General features: G+C 46.9%; 2 protein-coding genes across 4 annotated transcripts in view; one reads left to right on the top strand and one right to left on the bottom strand.

Moving 5' to 3' along the window:
• The window catches only part of GLYCTK (glycerate kinase), a 25688-nt gene extending 5704 nt beyond the window's left edge, over nucleotides 1–19984 (bottom strand). The window contains exons 1-3 of one of the 3 annotated variants that reach the window (XM_068253178.1): nucleotides 19840–19984; nucleotides 4205–4582; nucleotides 1237–1388 (exon numbers count right to left, since the gene is read on the bottom strand). In XM_068253178.1, coding sequence (XP_068109279.1) covers nucleotides 1237–1388; nucleotides 4205–4566 — 514 coding nt within the window. In that variant the 5' untranslated portion in view covers nucleotides 4567–4582; nucleotides 19840–19984. Of the gene's footprint in view, nucleotides 1–1236; nucleotides 1389–4204; nucleotides 4583–9766; nucleotides 9854–17903; nucleotides 18057–19839 lie in introns of those variants that run through there. The other 2 variants (XM_068253180.1, XM_068253179.1) reach the window with 2 other exon arrangements.
• WDR82 (WD repeat domain 82) overlaps nucleotides 19974–23218 on the top strand; it is a 24558-nt gene continuing 21313 nt past the window's right edge. Inside the window, exon 1 of the mRNA XM_068253182.1 lies at nucleotides 19974–20216. The gene's annotated coding sequence lies outside the window, so the exon portion shown is untranslated. The remainder of the gene's footprint in view (nucleotides 20217–23218) is intronic.

The raw sequence follows: 23218 nt of genomic DNA, 5'->3' as shown, positions 1-23218 counted from the left end.
GCCGGATTGCCTCTTCCGCGTGCCCGCCGCATCCCCGCTCGCCGTGCGTGCGCCGCATTCGATTCCCCGCTCGTGCCCGCTCGTCCCCGCTTACCTTCCGCTCGATTCCCTGCCATTGTCCCCTTGCGGGGATCGAGCAGGGAATCGGCGGTGCGGAGATCCGTCCTGTCGGATCTTATCAATCGAGCCGCATCAGTGGCTCGATTGATAAGGAGCATCGCGGCCGCATCTACTCGTGTAGATGCGGCTTAAAGGAACACTATCGATTAACATGTTTTTTTAACCTTGGATTGAAAGAGTTCCTGAAGTGCTGGTAAATAACGATGTATACATTTAATTTGCTTATCTCTTTTGTTTACTGTATCAAATTCCTTTCACTCTTAACTGATGGCAAGTCTGCTCAAATCTGATGGAAGAGCCATGCGGGTAGGGGGAATTCCCTCACAGTGCATCTGTTATTTCTGTGTGTGAGAAAGTCCTGTGTTCTGTGTCTCTGACTGAAGAGTCTGAACAGAGCAGAGGAAATGTAACGTGTTATAAACATTTGTAATTGTCTGTGACACCACAGCTTTTCATACCTTTTTTTGCTTTTAGAGAAAAATACTCTGTAGTCTGATATGCAAATAAACAACACTGGTTGTACATTTAGGCAGACAACCCCTTTGAAAATGATTTGTTCCAATAGAGCTAAATCCTACACGCAATGAGTTAAAGCTTTTGCATCTGATATTTAACATGAAAAGTAGGAACATGTTTTCACAGCTACTTGTACATTATTTGTACATTGTCATTTTAGAACACTTGGTTTGATAATGTTAATTTAAACTGGCTGCTGCCTTCTGTAAACATTTTTATCTCAGAGGAACCTCTCTCTGCAAAGTGTAGTGAAAGTTTAGGTTGTGCCCACCTCCTTATCACGTGACTGCCTTTTGTTTGATAATACACTATGGAGCGCTCTAATTTCCCCAACTAGAAGTACAGGCAAAGGGATCTGGGTCATAAGAGCTTGCAGTCCACGGGGATGTCAACCTTATAGACAGGTAAAAAGAGCAAGTGCATTAATGACAACAGTACAAAATGCAAACTGATTGGACAATTGAGAAACTTGATGGGCACAATGTGACATTTCACAGGTTTCTCACGAATTTGCTTTGAAGGTCTTTGGAGAATGAAGATACTACAGAAATAAGAGAAAACGGATACTCACAATAAGAAAACAGAATGGCCTCATCATACCTGAAATCAGCACTAACAGAACATCTTTCTCCTGCAGCTTCTCTGCCAGTTTGCGGATCTCTCCTGCAGCTTTCAGGGCAGCTTCATCCGGCATGTTGTTTGCAGCTCCCTCCATCACACGTATCCGGGAATCCGAAGACAGCAGCATGTCCCTGAAAAAAAGTAATACATCCTGGATGGACAAATGAGACTGATGCGTAATGGCTAAGTTCAGGCTAGTGATCTTTTATTGAATACTGTGTGGAATGTACCATAATTTACAGCACATAACATTTTGCTTATTTCAAGTAAACCATTTTTGCATTATTCATTATTTTTTTTGCCTGGTTGACTACGTTTGCAATGCTGAGCTCCTGTGTTGATGTCATAGCACACTTCCACTCTATACAGCTACCAGTATATGTCCTGTGACATGCAGCGGGAGCCTACAGAGTGGAGGTATGCTGTACAGAGCGGAAGCAAATAGCAGAGTGGACCGACCCCACACTGGAGCAGGTAAAGCTTTTCATGTGTTACTCTGCCAATTAGAGTACGAAGTGTGAGAGAGGAGCAGGTAGCCAGAAGTGGCCCCTAGTATTAGCCAGAATTGCTCCCAGTATTACCGTAGTTAATGAGAAGTCCCCCCAGCATTAGGTAACCAGATGTGCACCTAAGTATTAAGTAACCAGAGATGTACCTCACGGTTTCGGTAGCTAGAGGTGCCCAGAGTGTTAGGTAGTAAGAGGTCCCCACCCCCTCCCATATTAGGTAGCCAGAGGAAGTCCCCATGGAGAGTGGAAAGAGCTCTCTGCACTCAAGTAACAATCCGTCTCCTCAGAACACCTATCTCTATGGTTTTAGCAGAGTACAAATAGATACAGGGATGAGGAATAGGACAAGGGGAGAGCTCCCTTCTCAGGTAGAAGCGAGAATTATATTTTCTAAAATGGCTGGCGGTAGATAAGCTGCCTTTGATACACAAGTTTGTGAGGTCAATGCTGGTGGGTTTCTAATTTAGCTGCTTGATTAATTACATGCTTCTCACAATTTCTCATAAACTCAGTTCACCTTCAGAGCTTGCGTACAGCAAACAGTTTAATTGTAAAATGGCTGCTGCTTTGGAGAAAGAGAAAGAAGTTAAAGCAAACCCTGTTGACAAACAGAAGAAAAGCTGTCACGTTATAAATAAGCATTTTAAGAGGCTTTTAAATAGAAAACTGAACGTTAGCAGGTTTATCAGAATATCATGTTTTTCTCCATAGTGGCGGACCGGTTTAAAGTGACTCTGTAACAAAAATTACAACGTTTTTTCTACCATCCTACAAGTTCCTAAACCTATTCTAATCTGTTCTGGCTCACTGCAGCACTTTGTACTATCACAGTCTCTGTAATAAATCAATGTATCTTTCCCCTGTCAGACTTGTCGGCCTGTGTCTGGAAGGCTGCCAAGTTCTTCCGTGCTGGTCTGTTCCTCTATGCACACTCCAGTGTGTGTTTTATTTACATAAGCCAGCAGCTTCTCTGCTATCTTATCAGTGATAGAAGAGTGCTGGATAAAAATCCTCCTCTGGAGGCTGTGAAAGGAGCTGGTCCGTCACATACTAAGGAATTACAAACACAGGCACAGGCAGAGCTGTCTGCAGGAAGCCTGTAATGTTCAGTGCATGAGAGAAGAAGGGGACAGAAGGTAAACACACAAATGATCTTTTGAGATTCAAAAGGAAAGCTGTATACAGCCTGCTTGTGTATGGATGTATTTTCTATGTGTGGACATATTGTACATCAATCTACTTCCTGTTTTGGTGGCCATTTTGTTTGTTTATAAACAAACTTTTTAAAACTGTTTTTGACTACTTTTAATGCGGCGAGGAGCGTCGAAATTGTGACAGAGGGTAATAGGAGATGTCCCCTAACACACTGGTATGTTTACTTTTGTGCGATTTTAACAATACAGATTCTCTTTAAAGTGTACCTGAAACGGGATATAAAAAAAAATATACAAACCTGAGTCTTCCTCCAGCCCCCTTCAGGCTGATCACTCCCTCACCATCCTCCTACGCTGCCTGAATCCCCCTTGCTATTTGGGTTGTAAAGTCCTTCAGCCAGGGCCAGTCGGAGTATGCACAGTACGACTGCGCGCTACCCCATCTCGCTCCCATCACCGGGAGCATTCTGTGCCTGCGCAGTAGCACTACACACAACTATTCTGGCTAAGGGAGCATGGGGGCTGGGCTGCACATGTGCAGTATGCCCGAGACGTAAGGACTTTACAGGCCGAATAGCGAAGGGGAAGATTCAGGCAACACAGGAGGAGAGCGAGAGAGCGATCAGCCTGAAGGGGGCTGGAGGAAGCCCCAAGTATGTATAATTTTTTTTTTATATCCCCCGGTCTCAGGTTTCCTTTAAGCCCATTTTGTGAGGGAGTGGTCTTTGGCCACAGCAAATCAGAGTATACTGATTAAATTAAGAGGGGAGGAGGGACAGATTGCTAAATGACATCACGGAGCAGCTGTACTCATGATAGATTCTCATCCGAGATAGCCCAAAACAAATGCTGAGGGTTATCCAACATACAGTATGCATGAGGCTTTATGCTGGGACACACGTTTAGTTTTCCCGCTTGATAGATGCGTTTGATTGATAAATTCCATTATGCCGATATTCCTCTCGATCGTTTTACCGCTCGATTCCTCATAAAAGTGAATGGAAAAAGATAAGAAAAATGAGTGTAAGATAAGAGAATCAAGTGGAAAAAATGATTGAGCGGAGAATTGAATGGGAAAAACGTATCGTGAGTTCCCAGCATTAGGCTGGATTGTATTTAACAACCTGTAATGAACCCTGCTGGTCTTATTAGTATATGCTTCCCACCCCTTTTGACATCATCTGTGAAGAACATACATACATGACAGTGAAACCACTGGAGCTGGGCATACGCAAACAACATGCCTACTAGGAACAGTAAACCCTCCAGGAGTCGATGCCGTACCTCTTCCCGGCTTGCATGAGGCTCTTCTGCATTCCTTGTGGTATGCTGATCACTCCCTGCACCAGGTGTTTGCCGACTATCCGCTCTGTTGCAGCAGCCATTCCCAGAACTGCTTTTCCAAACCCTGCCAGGTAGAGATTATTGTGCAAAGGGTACTTCTTACCCCCACATTCCAGGACTGCAGAGCCAGCACTCTCCCTCACAGCCAAGGCCCTCTGCAGCATCTGAGGAGGAAGCACCGCTGACACAGCACTCCTGAATATCTGGTGGCCATCATCCTGCAATGTGGCCATATTCCTGACTGCTCCGCGGTACTGCAATAGAATGCGATGTGAGCTCACAACACGGAATATCCTGGCCATGGGGACCAATCCACATCTGTAAAAATGTAACACCATAAGAATTACATATAAGTGACACATTACAAAATAAACAGCTCAAAGGATAAATCCGAGGAGTATTAAAATAATAAAAAAAAAAACCACTTACCTGGGGCTTCCTCCAGCCCCTGGCAGCCGTCCTGTGCCCTCGCCGCAGCTCTGCTCCCCGCCGGTGGCCCGGAGTCCCCTCCGGTACTAGAGGCCTACATGCGTTCCAGTGCGCGTCTCACGTAGTTGCGCTGTAGTCATCCAGACTGTACTGCGCAGGCGCAGTAGCTCTGCACCTGCGCATTACAGTCCAAAGGACATCAGTGCGACTCACTAAGCTGCATGCTGGAGTAACTGACCTGGAACCCGACCTGACGAGGACGGCTTCTCCACCAGAGGAGGCCGGGAGCCACCGGAGCTGCGACGAGGGCACAGGATGGCTGCCAGGGGCTGGAGGAAGCCCCAGGTAAGTGGATTTTTTATTTTGATACTCCTCGGACCTTCCCTTTAAATAACAAGGGCAGAAATACAGAGTTGGCAGCCATTAGGGCTCAACAGGTTCATCCTCTGCACAGCAAAATGCCAATATTTTCAATATTTTAATAACAGGGATTATGGAAAAGAATTTAAACACAGACTGGCCTTGAAGGAGTAAAAATAAAACATAACTTTTAATTAAAGATGAAAGATAAAAACGTAATAGCGCTGCTAACACATACTAGTATTGCAACAAAACAGTGGAAGATAATTCTAATGAATAGTAATATCCTCCTCAGCTAACATTGTAAGGGATAACTTCACTCCTCTCCAGCCTGGCTGCTGCTTAGGCCAACTTGCTATCATACTGTTATTTGATGTGATAAATTACAATGTACTGTTTTTAATGCACTTTAGCACCTTGTATATTTAGCACTTTTTGTTCCTCTGACAAAGGCCCCTATTTATAGAGGGGCCGAAACATGTAGGGTTGTTTATGTGTGCGGGGGAGGGGGGTGTATTTTGTATATATCAGTGCAGTGAGAGGAGTGAAGTTACCCCTTGCAATGTTAGCTGAGGATATTACTATTTATTAGACACATCTTCCATTGTTTTGTTACAAAACTAGTATGTGTTAGCAGCGCTACTACGTTTTTACCTTTCATCACTAAATAAAAGTTACGTTTTATTTTTTCTCTTTCAAGGCTAATCTGTGTTTAAATATTTAATCAGGTGTGTGTTCTATTATGGAAAAGAATGCTCTGTTTTAAAAGATAAACTATTGCTTATTATTAATTATTATTATTGCATAATAACCTTTAGAGTGGAAGTGAACTCTTGTAGAGGACAGAAGGAAAACATATAGAAATGCAACCTGTATGTACTTAGAGTTTAGCCTGTCTAATTCCCCCTCATTTGTGACGAAGCACAAGTGTAATTTGATCCGTCAGCTGGCTGCCACGGCAAAGATCTAATTGATAAATATGTCTGCTTTCATGAAAGCAGGAAGTAGACACTGCAGATTTATTGCAGGAATCGTATCAATTGTAACAAAGAAATGTTTTTCTTTAAAGAGGCACCATAGTGACATATAGCAGAATTCAGTAAATGATTAACCACTATTGGTAATTTCCCCTGGTTTTAGGATCCAAAACCTTTCTTATATCTATATATTGCTGTATATTGGTATGTAGCCCTGCCAGTGATGCTTATGGTATGTACACATTGGCGACTATGGTCGTTTGAAACAGCATCTTAACGATCGGTATGCCGACAATCGGGTAAAGAACTTTACCAAACGATCATTAAGTACAACGACAAACAAACGATATCGGCACGATGAGAAAATCCAACAGGACGGATCGTATCGAGCAACAATCGTTACAGAACTATAGTACAGTACTATATGTACAGTTATCTGCCGAGAACGATCATTACAAGGGCCAATGCGCCTGCGTTGGATTCTGCCCAGCTTCCGTACTTCCTCTGTAGCGCGGCCCGTAAACATTGTTACATGATAAATTTCAAATAAACTTTGTTTTCAAGTTAACTATCACATATCTTTATCTATTGTAACTCCATTTTAGTGTTTTTTTTTAAATTTTATATAAATATGTACGCAGCATTTCCCTCTGATGATACATTTCAGACTGTAAACCAGAGTGAGGCCCAGTGCACACCGAGCAGATTTGGATGCGTTCTGCCAGCCGCATCCGCTTGTAAATCCGCTTGGCTATTGTATTTCAATGGGCTGGTGCACACCGGCGGTTTGTAGCAAACTGCAAACGTGCCTCCTGCTGCACGTTTGCGGTTTGTAAAAAACCTCAAACCGCCGGTGTGCACCAGCCCATTGAAATACAGTAGCCAAGCGGATTTACAGGCGGATGCGGCCAGCGGATCGCATTCAAATCTGCTCGGTGTGCACTGGGCCAAATCTCTGCAATCCGCACCAAAAAACGCTAGCGTTTTGTGCAGGGCTGTGGAGTCGGAGTCGTGGAGTCGGAGTCGGGCAATTTTGGGTGCCTGGAGTCGGAGTCGGGAAAAAATGCACCGACTCCGACTCCTAATGAATTTGTAACTGTAATTAAAATAGAAAATATGATAAAATGTTCTATTTCTCAGATAATAGTATATATACAGTATATATACAGTAATAACTGTGCTTAGTCCACAAAAATGAAATAAACCAATCAAAATTAGTTACTTGTGCTGCTTCAATAAAGCAGTCCCCGTATTTTTAAGGTCAGATATACATATCTGATTGTGACTGTATATATGATGTGTACACAGGAATCTCTTATATATACTAAATAACATCTATGCTGTAAGAATAAAGCCTGATGTGTAGCTGTGTCACTAATCGAGATGGTCAACAAGATGGAAATAATTCTGCATTGATGCTGATTTATGCAAATGTATGCACTCCCTTTGCTGATGAAATCAAATAATGTGATATGTTATTAAAATTTGGTTTGGTGACTACAAATTAAAGGGTAACTGAGACGGATGAAAAGTAAAGTTTTATACATACCTGGGGCTTCCTCCAGCCCCCTTCAGGCTAATCAGTCCCTTGCTGTCCTCCACCACCTGGATCTTCTGCTATGAGTCCTGGTAATTCAGCCAGTCAGCGCTGTCCGGCAGCATGCCGCTCCCACAGCCAGGAACATTCTGCACCTGCGCAATAGTGCTGCACAGGTGTAGTATGCTCCTGGCGGCGGAGTGTGTGCATGCGCACTACGCCTGACTGGCTCAAGTACCTGGACTCATAGCAGAAGATCCAGGTGGTGGAGGAGGACAACGAGGGACTGATTATCCTGAAGGCGGCTGGAGGAAGCCCCATGTATGTATAAAACTTTAATTTCATCTGTCTCAGGTTTACTTTGTTACACAGTAGTACTATACTCTACATATGCACTCCCCACAGAGCTGCCGGGAATCCACTGAGAATGTTGTGCACATTCAACACAGAGGTGTTGTCTGTTTACAATCTCCTCATTCCCCTGCAGAGTACCTGCACATCATTCTTACATGTACCCACACTTACATTGCCTAGGGCCTGATAGATGTTCTTTGTTCCGGTTTGTACCTTTTACAAGTACTCTTACCAAGGACTAGTTTTAGTCTAAAGGGAATAAATATAGTAGTCTACATATCCTTCTTACTTCAGTTGTCTTGTAAAATTCCTAAGCGTTGGCAGTTAAGAGACGAATTTCATGTTACATACTTTTAATCAACAAAATTGTAATATGCAAATTAGAGGAGTCGGAGTCGTGGAGTCGGAGGAATCCTAAACTGAGGAGTCGGAGTCGGTGGATTTTTGGACCGACTCCACAGCCCTGGTTTTGTGGATCTGCTAGCGGTTTTGGTGTGCACTGGGCCTGAGGAAAGATTTTACAATGGCCAATTGGGCAAACACTGTCTAAATAATTTGTAAGTGAATATTGTAAAAAATAACACATTTTGATCCTCACATTATTTTTACTATAGTTCCTCTTTAAGACAGGGAGCATCCTTGGCATCCAAAATCACATTACAACGTAAGTCCATTTGGATGATTCACACTGAAATGCACATGGGGAAAACAAAGCCCCAAAACCAGACAGCTTGCAGCATAACACCACAGACTGAAATTTCCCATTGACTGCGTCCAGCTGTTGTGGATCGATGTGAGTGTGAAGCGAGAGCGATATGGAGGTTACCATATTTACAGTATTTCCTTTTAAGCAATACCAGTGGCCTGGCAGTCCTGCTGATCCTCTGCCTCTAATACTTTAAGCCATAGACCCTGAACAAGCATGCAGCAGATCAGGAATTTCTGAGATTATTGTCAGATCTGACAAGATTAGCTGCATGCTTGTTTCTGGTGTGATTCGGACACTACTGCAGCCAAATAGGCAAACTGGGCAGCCAAGCAACTGGTATTGCTTAAAGGGAACCTGAGGTGAGAGGATATGGAGGCTGCCATATATATTTCCTTGTAAACCAGGCCTGGCATTCCTGTTGATCTACTGGCGTAGAGTCAAAACCCTGGAACAATCATATGGCTAATCCAGTAAAAATATCATCAGGGCTGCCAGGCAACTGCTATTGTTTAAAAGGAAATAAACATGGCAGCCTCCATATTTGTTTCACTTCAGTTGTTATTTAGGCTGGTTTCACAGTGGGACGTTACAGGCGCACGTTAGAGCAGCCTGTAACGCACCCCACCGCACAGTAATGAAAAATCAATGGGGCTGTTCACAGTGCGGACGTTGCGTTACATTGTAACGCTGCGTCACAAGACAACGTACTGCATGCAGTACTTTGGACGCGGCTGAGCCGCGTTAGACTGCTTGCACATGCTCAGTAATGTTGGGGAGGATCGGAGAGCGGCCAGGCACATGGCTAATTAATATGCACTGCACGTTATGACGTGCAGTGTTTACTTCCTGGAGCAGCCGCTCTGTGCGGCGATTGGCAGGCGGGACCACGTGATGCCGCATGCGCACAAGAGTGCGCATCACGGCATCACTGACGCCAGAGTGAGCTGCACAACGCGGCTCACTCTGACGTCCAGATCCAACACCACCGGGCGTTGAGTTAAGGGGACGTTATGCGACCTTAACGCCCCCTCTAACGCAACGTCCTGGTGTGAAATTAGCCTTAAAGCTAAAAAGTGTGCCTGCTGCCACGGAGAAGCTTCACTAACACCCCCCCCCTTCCCAATAATACAACTTACCTGTAACTGCTGGGACTGCAGAGGTGATGGATGTCAGCACAGCATTGTATAGGGAATACTGGGAGATGTCTCTGCTATAAGCTGCTGTGTTGTGTTTATTTTGAAGGGTTTAAAGTCCACTATTTTGTTGACCTTGCTTAGGCCAGAACTTTTCCCTACTGAATTAATAATTAGCACATTCTGAAAGTCTGTGCACCGGAGTACATTTGTTCACCGCTGCTCTCCATAGCTGGTCATAAATGGGAAGAGCATTGCATTTGATTGAGCAGTCCATTTGATTGTTCACTTCATCCCCCAAACTGATATTTGGTTTCTAAATTGTGAATAAGTGCAGGATCTGAATCGGAATATCAAGTGCAGGAAGTGCCTTGATTGGTGAGGCTGAAGAAGGAGCAGGATTGTTTGCATAAAATTTGAAGCACTATTATTTAGTGTTTATATAGTGCAGACATCTTGCACGACGCTGTACAGAGTACATTGTCTTGGCACTTAACTGTCCATCAGAGGAGTTCACAATCTAATCCATGCTGTAGTCATACTTGTATGTAGGTATCGTGTAGTGTATGTATCGTAGTCTAGGGCCAATTTAGGGGGAAGCCAATAAACTTATCTGTATGTTTTTGGGATGTGGGAGAAAACCAGAGTGCCCGGAAAAGAAACCCACACTGACATGGGGAGAACCTACAAACCCCGTGCAGATAGAGCCCCAGCTGAGATTCGAACCGGGGACCCAGCGCTGTAAGGCGCAAGTGCTAATCACTAAGCCACCGTGCTGCCATGCGCACAAATCAATGATCTTCACTGCACGGAATTTACTGTGCATCACTTCCTACAACTAACAAATCTAAATCAGTTCATATAAAGCTGGCTTTAGGCTAATGCTTCTCTACTAGAGATCTATCAGGTTTACTAGCATGAAGAAATGTTACTTTCAAAGTAAACCTTCATTTTGAATGTAATTTTTACAATAAACCTATCTACCATATATTTACTCCTCAAAGCTGTTATAATATACACAGAGGCGGACCTTCCATGATGCCACCTGAACGACGTGCGTCAGGTGGCGTCTTCCAAGGGGTGGCATCCCGCCCCTTGGAAGTTTATCCCCAGCCTGTATACGTGCGGACCGTACTGGAACGGATCCTAACGGATGCAAATGGATCCAATGTTAACCTACAGATCCATTTACACTGCTTCATTAGAATGGATCCATTCAGCAATTTCCGATGAACAGACCACAAGTTTGGGGAGGCTGCGATAGTCCTGCAGCGACGGACACGTCGCATTGACCACTCACTAATGGAATGGATCAAAAACTGATGCCAAATAAAAACTGATCCATTTCATAGATCAGTTTTCGTTCTGTCCAGTGTGAACCGGGCCTTACTGTTGTATATTTTTTTCCTTCGGATTAAAATTCTTTGAACGAGTATAAACTAGGGGGAGAAACCCGGGCCGCTACTTTTGACACCCCAATATTTCTTCTCTAATGGTCTAGTGGCCTCTCTCTCCCCCCATATAGAGTTCCCTGGTGTCCCCACTCCCTCATACAGCTTATCTAGTGTTTAGTGATACCCCTCCCTTTCCCACACAGCATTACCTGGTGTCTAGTGGTCCTTCTCCCTCCTACATACAGTGTACCTGGACCCATATGCAATTCTCTTTTTCTCCAGAGTTTTCTCCTAGGTGATAATTTTTCATTTTCTGTTTAAAACACCTTTTCAGCTCTTTGCAACTGAAAAAACATTACAAAATAGCTGAAAATGTACTGTCAACATTATTCCGAGTAGTTTCTTGCTTGCTGGAGGCTTAAAAAGCATTATATTGACAAGGTGTGGAAATATCACCTAGGAGAAAACTGGGTGATATTTTTAAACTTGTCACTAAAATGCCTTTTAAGCCACCAGTAAGCAAGAAAACACTTGCTCCTACTTATTTTTCAGTTTATAAGTGTCAGAAAATTATTTAAAAAAAATGTTTCTCCTAGGAGAAAACTCAGGTGAAAAAGTTAATTGCATATGGGCCCAGGTGTCTAGTGGTCCTCCCTCTGCCATACAGCGTAAATAGTGTCTGCCACAGGAGTTAGACGGTAGACGGAGTTAGACGGTAGAGATGGTCAATGAGGTGCAAATAATTCCAAGTTGATGCAGAACTATGAAAATGTATGCAGCTTGGCGCTTAGTAGTCAGATTGTATCTGAAAGGGGGCACCAACCATTTTTTCACTGTGAAGAAATGTATTCCCTTGACCACCCTGACCACCTCCTTTCTGTCTCTGCTCTCTATGAGTACTGCAAAGGATCATGGGTCAAACAACGGGTTTGGCTAACAGCAAAGGATTGCGAAATAGGTAAAAGTAATAGGATATTCTATTACAAGGCCAGTATCTATAAATACTAAAAATGCATTAAAGAATACTTGTAGCCACCTCAATAAAAAAAATGACATACCCGTATATACTTGCATACAAGCCGACCCAGGTATAAATCAGGGTACCCACTTTTCCCCCAGAAATCAGGGAAAAGTGACTGATTCGCGTATAAGCCCGCTGCCTTGTACAGCTCCCGCTCACCATGTTGCGGGGGATGTGGGCAGGGGCGCAGTGAGGAGGAAGCTGGCAAGTGTCGGATCACTGCTGCATGATCCATACACTCCACTGCCTGACTCAAATATAAGCCCATGGGGTAACTTTTCCGCACATTTTTTGTGCTGAGAAATTCAGCTTATATGCGAGTAAATACTTTACTCACCTAGAACCTTTTCTGTTCAAATTTCCTGTTAGTTGTGACTTTGGGAAACCTTGGAAGGCTACACAAGTACCCGAGTCTCCAAGTACTTCCGAAGATGCTCCAAACTGCACTTGAGCGTTCACAGCTACTCGTCTTCGAAAGTACTCAGAGACCCAAGAACTTCCAAAAAGCTTCTTAGACATTAACGTTGGATCCCTGCAACGGGGGTCCAACAAGTGGAACAAGGTTCTACTGTTCAATGTTTAACACTTGAAGCGAGTGTTGCGATGCTCTGCCTCCTTGGCATCGCAAAAAAAATCGATTCATATGCGGCAGTTTGCGCTAATAGGGTCATATGCATAGTGTTGCCCCCTGCACACACATCACTGCCCATCGACTTGCATGCATTCGGTCACTGCAGAAATCCGACAGTAAGAAGCTGTTGACATTGTGATGGGTCATCCACGAAATGGAAGCTTCTGGTGCAAGAATTTCAGTAACAGATAGTTCCACCATCATAGAAGCATACTTTCTTAGGCCTTTTTCACACAGGAGGCTGAACTGCGTGCTTGTTGGGCAGTTAAGTCTCCCCTCCTGGCCATGAGCACCTTGGCAGCGTTTGAAACTTCATGCGTATCATTGCTTGACATACAGTGGTGTTACCTAATGCACTTTCTGCTGTTTTTGACAAATTCCAAGCTGTACAATCATTACAATAAATTGGCATGCAAGCCAGAATTATGTGCATATTACTGACCTTCTATAGAGACTGGTAATACTTCATAAGATGGGCAAAGCAGACTACTATTTAGGCGGGGCCATCAGTCATAGATTAAGGTGCACCTGAGATGAAGGGAGCAAAACGAACCCCTTGTAGTCTGTCAGCTCCCTCTATATCTTTCTGGGCCTCCATTGTACAGCTCTCAGCCATAGTAAAGTCCACAACTTGGTTCAATCGTGGACTACTGCGCATGCATGGCCTGGCCACTCACCTCCTAAATCTTGCTGCCATAACAAGACGCGCTACCCGGAACAGCGCATGCCTGCAACCCAGCTTGATTGCAGACTTACCAGCAGCACATCGAATCAGCCCGGGAGGACATCAAGGGAGGCTGGAAGAAGCCCCAGGTAAGTAAAAATCCTTTTCTTCCCGTCATCTCAACAGGATCATGAACAAGACACCACCTTATGCTCACTATCTGCCACCTGCTCTTTTTTGTAATGAGAGGAACGGCAGAGGAGGTGGCAGCTAGGCTCATGGACAGGCAACAGACCTTAGTCATTTACCTAGGTTGCCTCATCTAAAACCTGGACTGCCAATAAGTTTATTTCTCAGGGCACGGACTTTCCAATATAGCATAAATCACCTGACTAAACTGACACCTGGGCTGGAGGTCAACTTACCTGGGGCTTCCTCTTGCCCACTAAAGACCTCCTGGTCTTGCACTGTGATTCCGCGCCGCTCCTTGCAGTCCCTGTCCCCCTCTGAAAGATGGCTGGTTCTGCCAGTCGCGATCCTCCATGATCCTGTACCCGTAGCTGGGAGTGTTCTGGGCATGTGCAGTAGCAATTTTGTCTTACTGCGCAAGCATAGAACGCTCCTGGCCATGGGAGTGGGATGTAGGAGGTGCGCGGCACGGGGCCAAGCAGGCAGCTTTCAGAGGAGTGGCTGAATGAAGCAGTGTGGAATGACGGTGAAAGACTATGAGGACTTCAGAGGGCCATAAGAAACCCCAGATAAGTTTAACTGGCTAGATTTATTTTACCCTTAGGTTCCCTTAAAAGGAGCCATGTTAAAAAAAAAAAAAAAAAAAAAAAGAAGGATCTGGATCCTATGGTCTTCCAATGTTCTCCCCAGAATTTTTTTTTCCAGCCAAGTGGCATGAAAAAGTAGCCAAGTGGGCAGGTGGGGTACAAGGGGGAATACAGGGCCGATGCAACTCTGCTTACAACATAGGAGGAGGATGAGGAGGCGAGCTGATGACAGCTGGATGCTGATCAAAATTAGCCAGGTGGAGCAGCCAGCTAAAAGAGCCTGGGGAGAACACTGAAGAGCTGTCTATTGCTATCCAACTGACAGAGAGCTGTCTACTACTATACAATTGACAGAGCGCTGTCAACTGCCATCCAACAGACAGAGAGCTGTCTAATACTATCCAAATGACAGAGAGCTGGCTACTGCTATCCAACTGACAGGGAGCTGTCTACTGCTCTCCAACTAGTAGAGAGCTGTCTACTACTATCCAAATGACAGAGAGCTGGCTACTGCTATCCAACTGACAGAGAGCTGTCTACTGCTCTCCAACTGGCAGAGAGCTGTCTACTACTATCCAAATGACAGAGAGCTGTCTACTGCTATCCAACTGACAGAGAGCTGTCTACTGCTATCCAACTGGCAGAGAGCTGTCTACTGCTATCCAAATGACAGAGAGCTGTCTACTGCTATCCAACTGACAGCTGCCTACTGCTTCCAACTGACAGAGAGCTGTCTACTACCATCCAACTGACAGAGAGCTGTCTACCATACAACTAACAGCCGTCTAAAACTAACCAACTGACAGAGAGCTGTCTACTACTGTCGAACTGACCTAGCTGTCTATCATCCAACTGACAGAGAGTTGTCTACTACTGTCCAACTGACCTAGCTGTCTACTACTATCCAACTGACAGAAGCCGTCTACTGCTATCCAACTGACAGTGTGCAAATGACAGAGAGCTGTCTACTAACATCCAACTGACAAAAAGCTTTATACCATACAACTGACAACTGTCTACTACTATCCAACTGTTAGAGAGCTGTCTACTACTGTCCAACTGACGTAGCTGTCTACCATACAACTGACCTAGCTATCTACCATTTAACTGACAGAGAGCGGTCTACTACTATCCAACTGACAGAGAGTGGTCTACTATCCAACTGACAGAGAGCTGTCTACTGCTCTCCAACTGGCAGAGAGCTGTCTACTACTATCCAAATGACAGAGCTGTCTACTGCTATTCAACTGGCAGAGAGCTGTCTACTACTATCCAAATGACAGAGCTGTCTACTGCTATTCAACTGACAGAGAGCTGTCTACTGCTAATCAAATGGCAGAGAGCTGTCTACTGCCATCCAACTGACAGAGAGCTGTCTACTGCTAATCAAATGGCAGAGAGCTGTCTACTGCTATCTAACTGACAGAGAGCTGTCTACCATACAACTGACTTAGCCGTCTACCATACAACTGACCTAGCTGTCTACCATTTAACTGACAGAGAGCTGTCTACTACTATCCAACTGACAGAGAGCTGTCTACTGCTCTCCAACTGGCAGAGAGCTGTCTACTACTATCCAAATGACAGAGAGCTGTCTACTGCTATCCAACTGACAGAGAGCTGTCTACTGCTATCCAACTGGCAGAGAGCTGTCTACTGCTATCCAAATGACAGAGAGCTGTCTACTGCTATCCAACTGACAGCTGCCTACTGCTTCCAACTGACAGAGAGCTGTCTACTACCATCCAACTGACAGAGAGCTGTCTACCATACAACTAACAGCCGTCTAAAACTAACCAACTGACAGAGAGCTGTCTACTACTGTCGAACTGACCTAGCTGTCTATCATCCAACTGACAGAGAGTTGTCTACTACTGTCCAACTGACCTAGCTGTCTACTACTATCCAACTGACAGAAGCCGTCTACTGCTATCCAACTGACAGTGTGCAAATGACAGAGAGCTGTCTACTAACATCCAACTGACAAAAAGCTTTATACCATACAACTGACAACTGTCTACTACTATCCAACTGTTAGAGAGCTGTCTACTACTGTCCAACTGACGTAGCTGTCTACCATACAACTGACCTAGCTATCTACCATTTAACTGACAGAGAGCGGTCTACTACTATCCAACTGACAGAGAGTGGTCTACTATCCAACTGACAGAGAGCTGTCTACTGCTCTCCAACTGGCAGAGAGCTGTCTACTACTATCCAAATGACAGAGAGCTGTCTACTGCTATTCAACTGGCAGAGAGCTGTCTACTACTATCCAAATGACAGAGCTGTCTACTGCTATTCAACTGACAGAGAGCTGTCTACTGCTAATCAAATGGCAGAGAGCTGTCTACTGCCATCCAACTGACAGAGAGCTGTCTACTGCTAATCAAATGGCAGAGAGCTGTCTACTGCTATCTAACTGACAGAGAGCTGTCTACCATACAACTGACTTAGCCGTCTACCATACAACTGACCTAGCTGTCTACCATTTAACTGACAGAGAGCTGTCTACTACTATCCAACTGACAGAGAGCTGTCTACTGCTCTCCAACTGGCAGAGAGCTGTCTACTACTATCCAAATGACAGAGAGCTGTCTACTGCTATCCAACTGACAGAGAGCTGTCTACTGCTCTCCAACTGGCAGAGAGCTGTCTACTACTATCCAAATGACAGAGAGCTGTCTACTGCTATCCAACTGACAGAGAGCTGTCTACTGCTATCCAACTGGCAGAGAGCTGTCTACTGCTATCCAAATGACAGAGAGTTGTCTACTGCTATCCAACTGACAGTTGCCTACTGCTTCCAACTGACAGAGAGCTGTCTACTACCATCCAACTGACAGAGAGCTGTCTACCATACAACTAACAGCCGTCTAAAACTAACCAACTGACAGAGAGCTGTCTACTACTGTCGAACTGACCTAGCTGTCTATCATCCAACTGACAGAGAGCTGTCTACTACTGTCCAACTGACCTAGCTGTCTACTACTATCCAACTGACACAGAGCTGTCTACTGCTATCCAACTGACAGAGAACTGTCTACTACTATCCAACTGACAGAAGCAGTCTACTGCTATCCAACTGACAGTGAGCAAATGACAGAGAGCTGTCTACTACCAACCAACTGACAGAGAGCTGTCTACTAACATCCAACTGACAGAAAGCTTTCTACCATACAACTGACAACTGTCTACTACTATCCAACTGTCAGAGAGCTGTCTACTACTGTCCAACTGACGTAGCTGTCTACCATACAACTGATCTAGCTATCTACCATTTAACTGACCAATTGACAGAGAGCTGCCTACTGCTCTCCAACTGGCAGAGAGCTGTCTACTACTATTCAACTGACAGAGAGCTGTCTACTCCTATCCAACTGAAAGAGAGCTGTCTACCATACAACTGACAACTGTCTACTACTATCCAACTGACAGAGAGCTGTCTACTACTGTCCAACTGACAGAGAGCTGTCTACTGCTCTCCAACTGACAGCTGTCTACTGCTATCCAACTGACAGAGAGCTGTCTACTACCATGGGAAGGTACTAAAGGATCTAGAGCCTTCCCTCTTAGGGGAGTATGTAACTTTCTTTTAGGTGGCTACAAGTATCCTTCAAGCAACTCAGAATCTGGGGAAAAAAAGGTACTTACCGCTGTAGAGGGATGCCTCTGGATGCTGCAGAAGCTTCCCTGATCCTCCATGACCATTCTGCAGCTGGTTGGGACCCTTCTCTTCTTTGTGTCTATGCTTCCCTCTGTGTAGGAGCGTGGCGACCCTATGCAGGCACCAGAAGGGTTTGCGCCTGTGCAGTAGCATGGAGTAGCTACTGCATAGTGGAGAAACTGTGTACTAGTGTGCTACTGTGCAGAAGTCAGGGCTGTGGAGTCGAGGAATCAGAGTAATTTTGTGTACCTGGAGTTGGTGGTTTTATAAACTGAGGAGTCATATGATTTTTGTACTGACTGTAAGATGTGAAACATAGTTTGCACCTGCACAATGCAGCTGCGCTTGTACATGGGGAGGGGAGTGCGGCTACGAACAATATTCAAAATTATTGTTGAAGATTGTAAAAAAGATCCAGGTGCAGGAACGGAGGGGTGTAGGCAGACCGGGGAAGCCTCTGGACTATCTCCCGAAGTAAGTACAGTATAGTGATGACAACTACGGGTACGTAGCTACTGATAATCGAAATTTAAAGAGACTCTGTATAGAAAATAAAAAAAGTGCCCCTGGGGGGTACTCACCTCGGGAGGGGGAAGCCTCTGGATCCTATTGAGGCTTCCCCCGTCCTCGTCCGTCTCACGGTGGTCTCTGTCTGCGCCTCGGAAGGCACATCCGTCAATTTGTCAGGCTGTGCAATATTTACCTTCCCTGGCTCCAGCGGGTGGAGCTGTTGCGGCTCTCCACCCGGAAACAGACGATCCCAGTCATATCTGCTCTACTGCGCAGGAGACTTGCGCCTGAGCAGTAGAGCGGACCCGACTGGGATCGGCTATTTCCGCCTATTTCGGAGCCGAGAGCCGCTACTCCACCTGTGCTGGAGCCAAAATGTAAATATTTACATCCCCGCCGTTCGGGGAGCTGTATTGCTGCCGCCGTGGGATGGAGGAGGACGGGAGAAGCCTCGATAGGGTTCCCCTGGGGTGCTTTTTTCTTAATACCCCCAGGGGCGTTTTTTCTTAATACAGATTTTCTTTAAATTAGATAGCGCTGCCTGTTGCAGAGGGGGGTTATCTTACCTATGCCTATAGGTGATGCGCTTTACTCGCGGTCCATGTAACACCACTACTTCCTCCTTCCAGGTGTGAAGGAGGAAGTAGTGGAATTATGTGGACCACAAGTGGATTGCATTGGCTATATGTGGCGGCACAGGTAAGTTAGCACCCCTTCTCTGCTGCAGCAGCGCTTATATAAGTTTCAATTACGAGTAGCTACATACTTATAGCGAACATTAGTACAATAGAATCTCATTATAGTGAACAACTCTCATATACCAAAACTCTGTTTATAGTAAATTCTGCCCCCAGTTCCCTACCATTTACCTGTATGAACATACAATGTATGACCAATGCCATATCTCTCAACTTTTTGAGATAAGAAAGAGGGACACTGAAGCCACGCCCTGATCATCCCCCATCACACCCCTAGTCACGCATACCATAAGGATTTAATAAGAAAAATATGTTGTTTTTATCATTCAAACCAAACTGGTCCTTTCTATCCTGGTTCATTTTCCTTCATATTAACATTTTAATATTTGTAATATGTCAATTTGATGGTAATAAAAATTTAGAGTCAATCAAACACATTTTTTTTTTATAAATATATGTATTTACATAGAAAGAGGGACAAATGAGGAGGAAAGAGGGACAGGGGGACAAGGCTCCCAAAGAGGGACTGTCCCTCTGAAATAGGGACAGTTGGGAGCTATGCAATCCTAATATAGTAAACTACTGAGCCAGGTCCCTTGGAGTTTACTATAAAGAGATTCTACTCTAAAAAGGGTTTCTACTGTATCTAACTTTATTTTCTTCTAACTTCAGCTCTTCTATGCTTCTAAAAATAGGGAGTGTAAATTGAACATACTGTCTGCTAAGTGAAAGTGTGAAGTCCTGTCTTTTCTGTAAGGTCCTCCTTCAGGCCGAGGGGAGGCCAAAAGTCACGTGCAGTCAAAGTCTTCCAGGCCAGCCAGCAGCAAGGTCGCCAACCACAACATGGCGGAGCACCACCCCTCTCGCCAGCACGCACAGGATAGCGGGAAGTATTTCGTCATTTTCCCGGCGGCCAATAGCTGCACAGCTCACCCGCCTGCTGTCCGTCGGCTCCTCCCACCTCCGGCAACATGGCGGAGACAATGAGAGCGCCGATTCCGCGCCGAGCCTGAGTGACCCAGGAAACCCCGTAGCGCTTGCAGGCCGCTTCCCTCTCCCAACCACCCCGTCCCAGCTCCGCGGCCCTCCCAGGTAACTGGCCAGCATCTGGCGCCACTTCCATTTAGGTAGCTGGACACCGCCCCGAGCAGCCAATCTTGTCTGATACCCCCCTCTGCCCTCCACCATCCCTGATACCCCCTCTGCCTTCCACCATCCTTGATACCCCCCATTGCCTTCCACCATCCTTGATACCCCCCTCTGCCCACCACCATCTCTGATACCCCCCCTCTGCCCTCCACCATCTCTGATACCCCCCCTCTGCCCTCCACCATCTCTGATACCCCCCCTCTGCCCTCCACCATCTCTGATACCCCCCCTCTGCCCTCCACCATCTCTGATACCCCCCCCTCTGCCCTCCACCATCTCTGATACCCCCCCTCTGCCCTCCACCATCTCTGATACCCCCCTCTGCCCTCCACCATCTCTGATACCCCCCTCTGCCCTCCACCATGTCTGATACCCCCCTCTGCCCTCCACCATGTCTGATACCCCCCTCTGCCCTCCACCATCTCTGATACCCCCCTCTGCCCTCCACCATCTCTGATACCCCCCTCTGCCCTCCACCATCTCTGATACCCCCCTCTGCCCTCCACCATCTCTGATACCCCCCTCTGCCCACCACCATCTTTGATACCCCCCTCTGCCCACCACCATCTCTGATACCCCCCTCTGCCCACCACCATCTCTGATATCCCCTCTGCCCACCACCATCTCTGATATCCCCTCTGCCCACCACCATCTCTGATACCCCCCTCTGCCCACCACCATCTCTGCCCACCACCATCTCTGATCCCCCCCTCTGCCCACCACCATCTCTGATCCCCCCCCTCTGCCCACCACCATCTCTGATCCCCCCCCCTCTGCCCACCACCATCTCTGATCCCCCCCCTCTGCCCACCACCATCTCTGATACCCCCCCTCTGCCCACCACCATCTCTGATACCCCCCCTCTGCCCACCACCATCTCTGATACCCCCCCTCTGCCCACCACCATCTCTGATACCCCCCCTCTGCCCACCACCATCTCTGATACCCCCCCTCTGCCCACCACCATCTCTGATACCCCCCTCTGCCCACCACCATCTCTGATACCCCTCTCTGCCCACCACCATCTCCACCACCATCTCTGAGATATCCCTCTGCCCTCCACCATCTCTGATGCATCCCTCTGCCCTCCACCATCTCTGATGCATCCCTCTGCCCTCCACCATCTCTGATGCATCCCTCTGCCCACCACCATCTCTGATGCATCCCTCTGCCCACCACCATCTCTGATGCATCCCTCTGCCCACCACCATCTCTGATGCATCCCTCTGCCCACCACCATCTCTGATGCATCCCTCTGCCCACCACCATCTCTGATGCATCCCTCTGCCCACCACCATCTCTGATGCATCCCTCTGCCCACCACCATCTCTGATGCATCCCTCTGCCCACCACCATCTCTGATGCATCCCTCTGCCCACCACCATCTCTGATGCATCCCTCTGCCCACCACCATCTCTGATGCATCCCTCTGCCCACCACCATCTCTGATGCATCCCTCTGCCCACCACCATCTCTGATGCATCCCTCTGCCCACCACCATCTCTGATGCATCCCTCTGCCCACCACCATCTCTGATGCATCCCTCTGCCCACCACCATCTCTGATGCATCCCTCTGCCCACCACCATCTCTGATGCATCCCTCTGCCCACCACCATCTCTGATGCATCCCTCTGCCCACCACCATCTCTGATGCATCCCTCTGCCCACCACCATCTCTGATGCATCCCTCTGCCCACCACCATCTCTGATGCATCCCTCTGCCCACCACCATCTCTGATGCATCCCTCTGCCCACCACCATCTCTGATGCATCCCTCTGCCCACCACCATCTCTGATGCATCCCTCTGCCCACCACCATCTCTGATGCATCCCTCTGCCCACCACCATCTCTGATGCATCCCTCTGCCCACCACCATCTCTGATGCATCCCTCTGCCCACCACCATCTCTGATGCATCCCTCTGCCCACCACCATCTCTGATGCATCCCTCTGCCCACCACCATCTCTGATACCCCCCTCTGCCCACCACCATCTCTGATACCCCCCTCTGCCCACCACCATCTCTGATACCCCCCTCTGCCCACCACCATCTCTGATACCCCCCTCTGCCCTCCACCATCCCTGATACCCCCTCTGCCTTCCACCATCCTTGATACCCCCCTCTGCCTTCCACCATCCTTGATACCCCCCCCTCTGCCCTCCACCATCTCTGATACCCCCCCTCTGCCCTCCACCATCTCTGATACCCCCCCTCTGCCCTCCACCATCTCTGAGACATCCCTCTGCCCTCCACCATCTCTGATGCATCCCTCTGCCCACCACCATCTCTGATGCATCCCTCTGCCCACCACCATCTCTGATGCATCCCTCTGCCCACCACCATCTCTGACGCATCCCTCTGCCCACCACCATCTCTGACGCATCCCTCTGCCCACCACCATCTCTGACACATCCCTCTGCCCACCACCATCTCTGACACATCCCTCTGCCCACCACCATCTCTGACACATCCCTCTGCCCACCACCATCTCTGACACATCCCTCTGCCCACCACCATCTCTGACACATCCCTCTGCCCACCACTATCTCTGACACATCCCTCAGCCCACCACCATCTCTGACACATCCCTCAGCCCACCACCATCTCTGACACACCCCTCAGCCCACCACCATCTCTGACACACCCCTCAGCCCACCACCATCTCTGACACACCCCTCAGCCCACCACCATCTCTGACACACCCCTTTCTGCCCACCACCATCTCTGACACACCCCTTTCTGCCCACCACCATCTCTAATCCCCCTTTCTGCCCAAAACCATCTCTAATCCCCCTTCTGCCCATCACAATCTCTAGTCCACCCCTCTGCCCACCACCATCTGATACCCAAACCAGCCTTATAACCTTCCCCTGCAGACTACCAGCAAATCTATGCATCTCCTTCCATCCATACATCTACCTACCCAGAATGACTTGTGCACCC

This window comes from Hyperolius riggenbachi, chromosome 9 (assembly GCF_040937935.1).
Source record: "Hyperolius riggenbachi isolate aHypRig1 chromosome 9, aHypRig1.pri, whole genome shotgun sequence".
Classification (NCBI taxonomy): domain Eukaryota; kingdom Metazoa; phylum Chordata; class Amphibia; order Anura; family Hyperoliidae; genus Hyperolius; species Hyperolius riggenbachi.
This window is presented reverse-complemented; position numbering and strand designations above follow the sequence as displayed.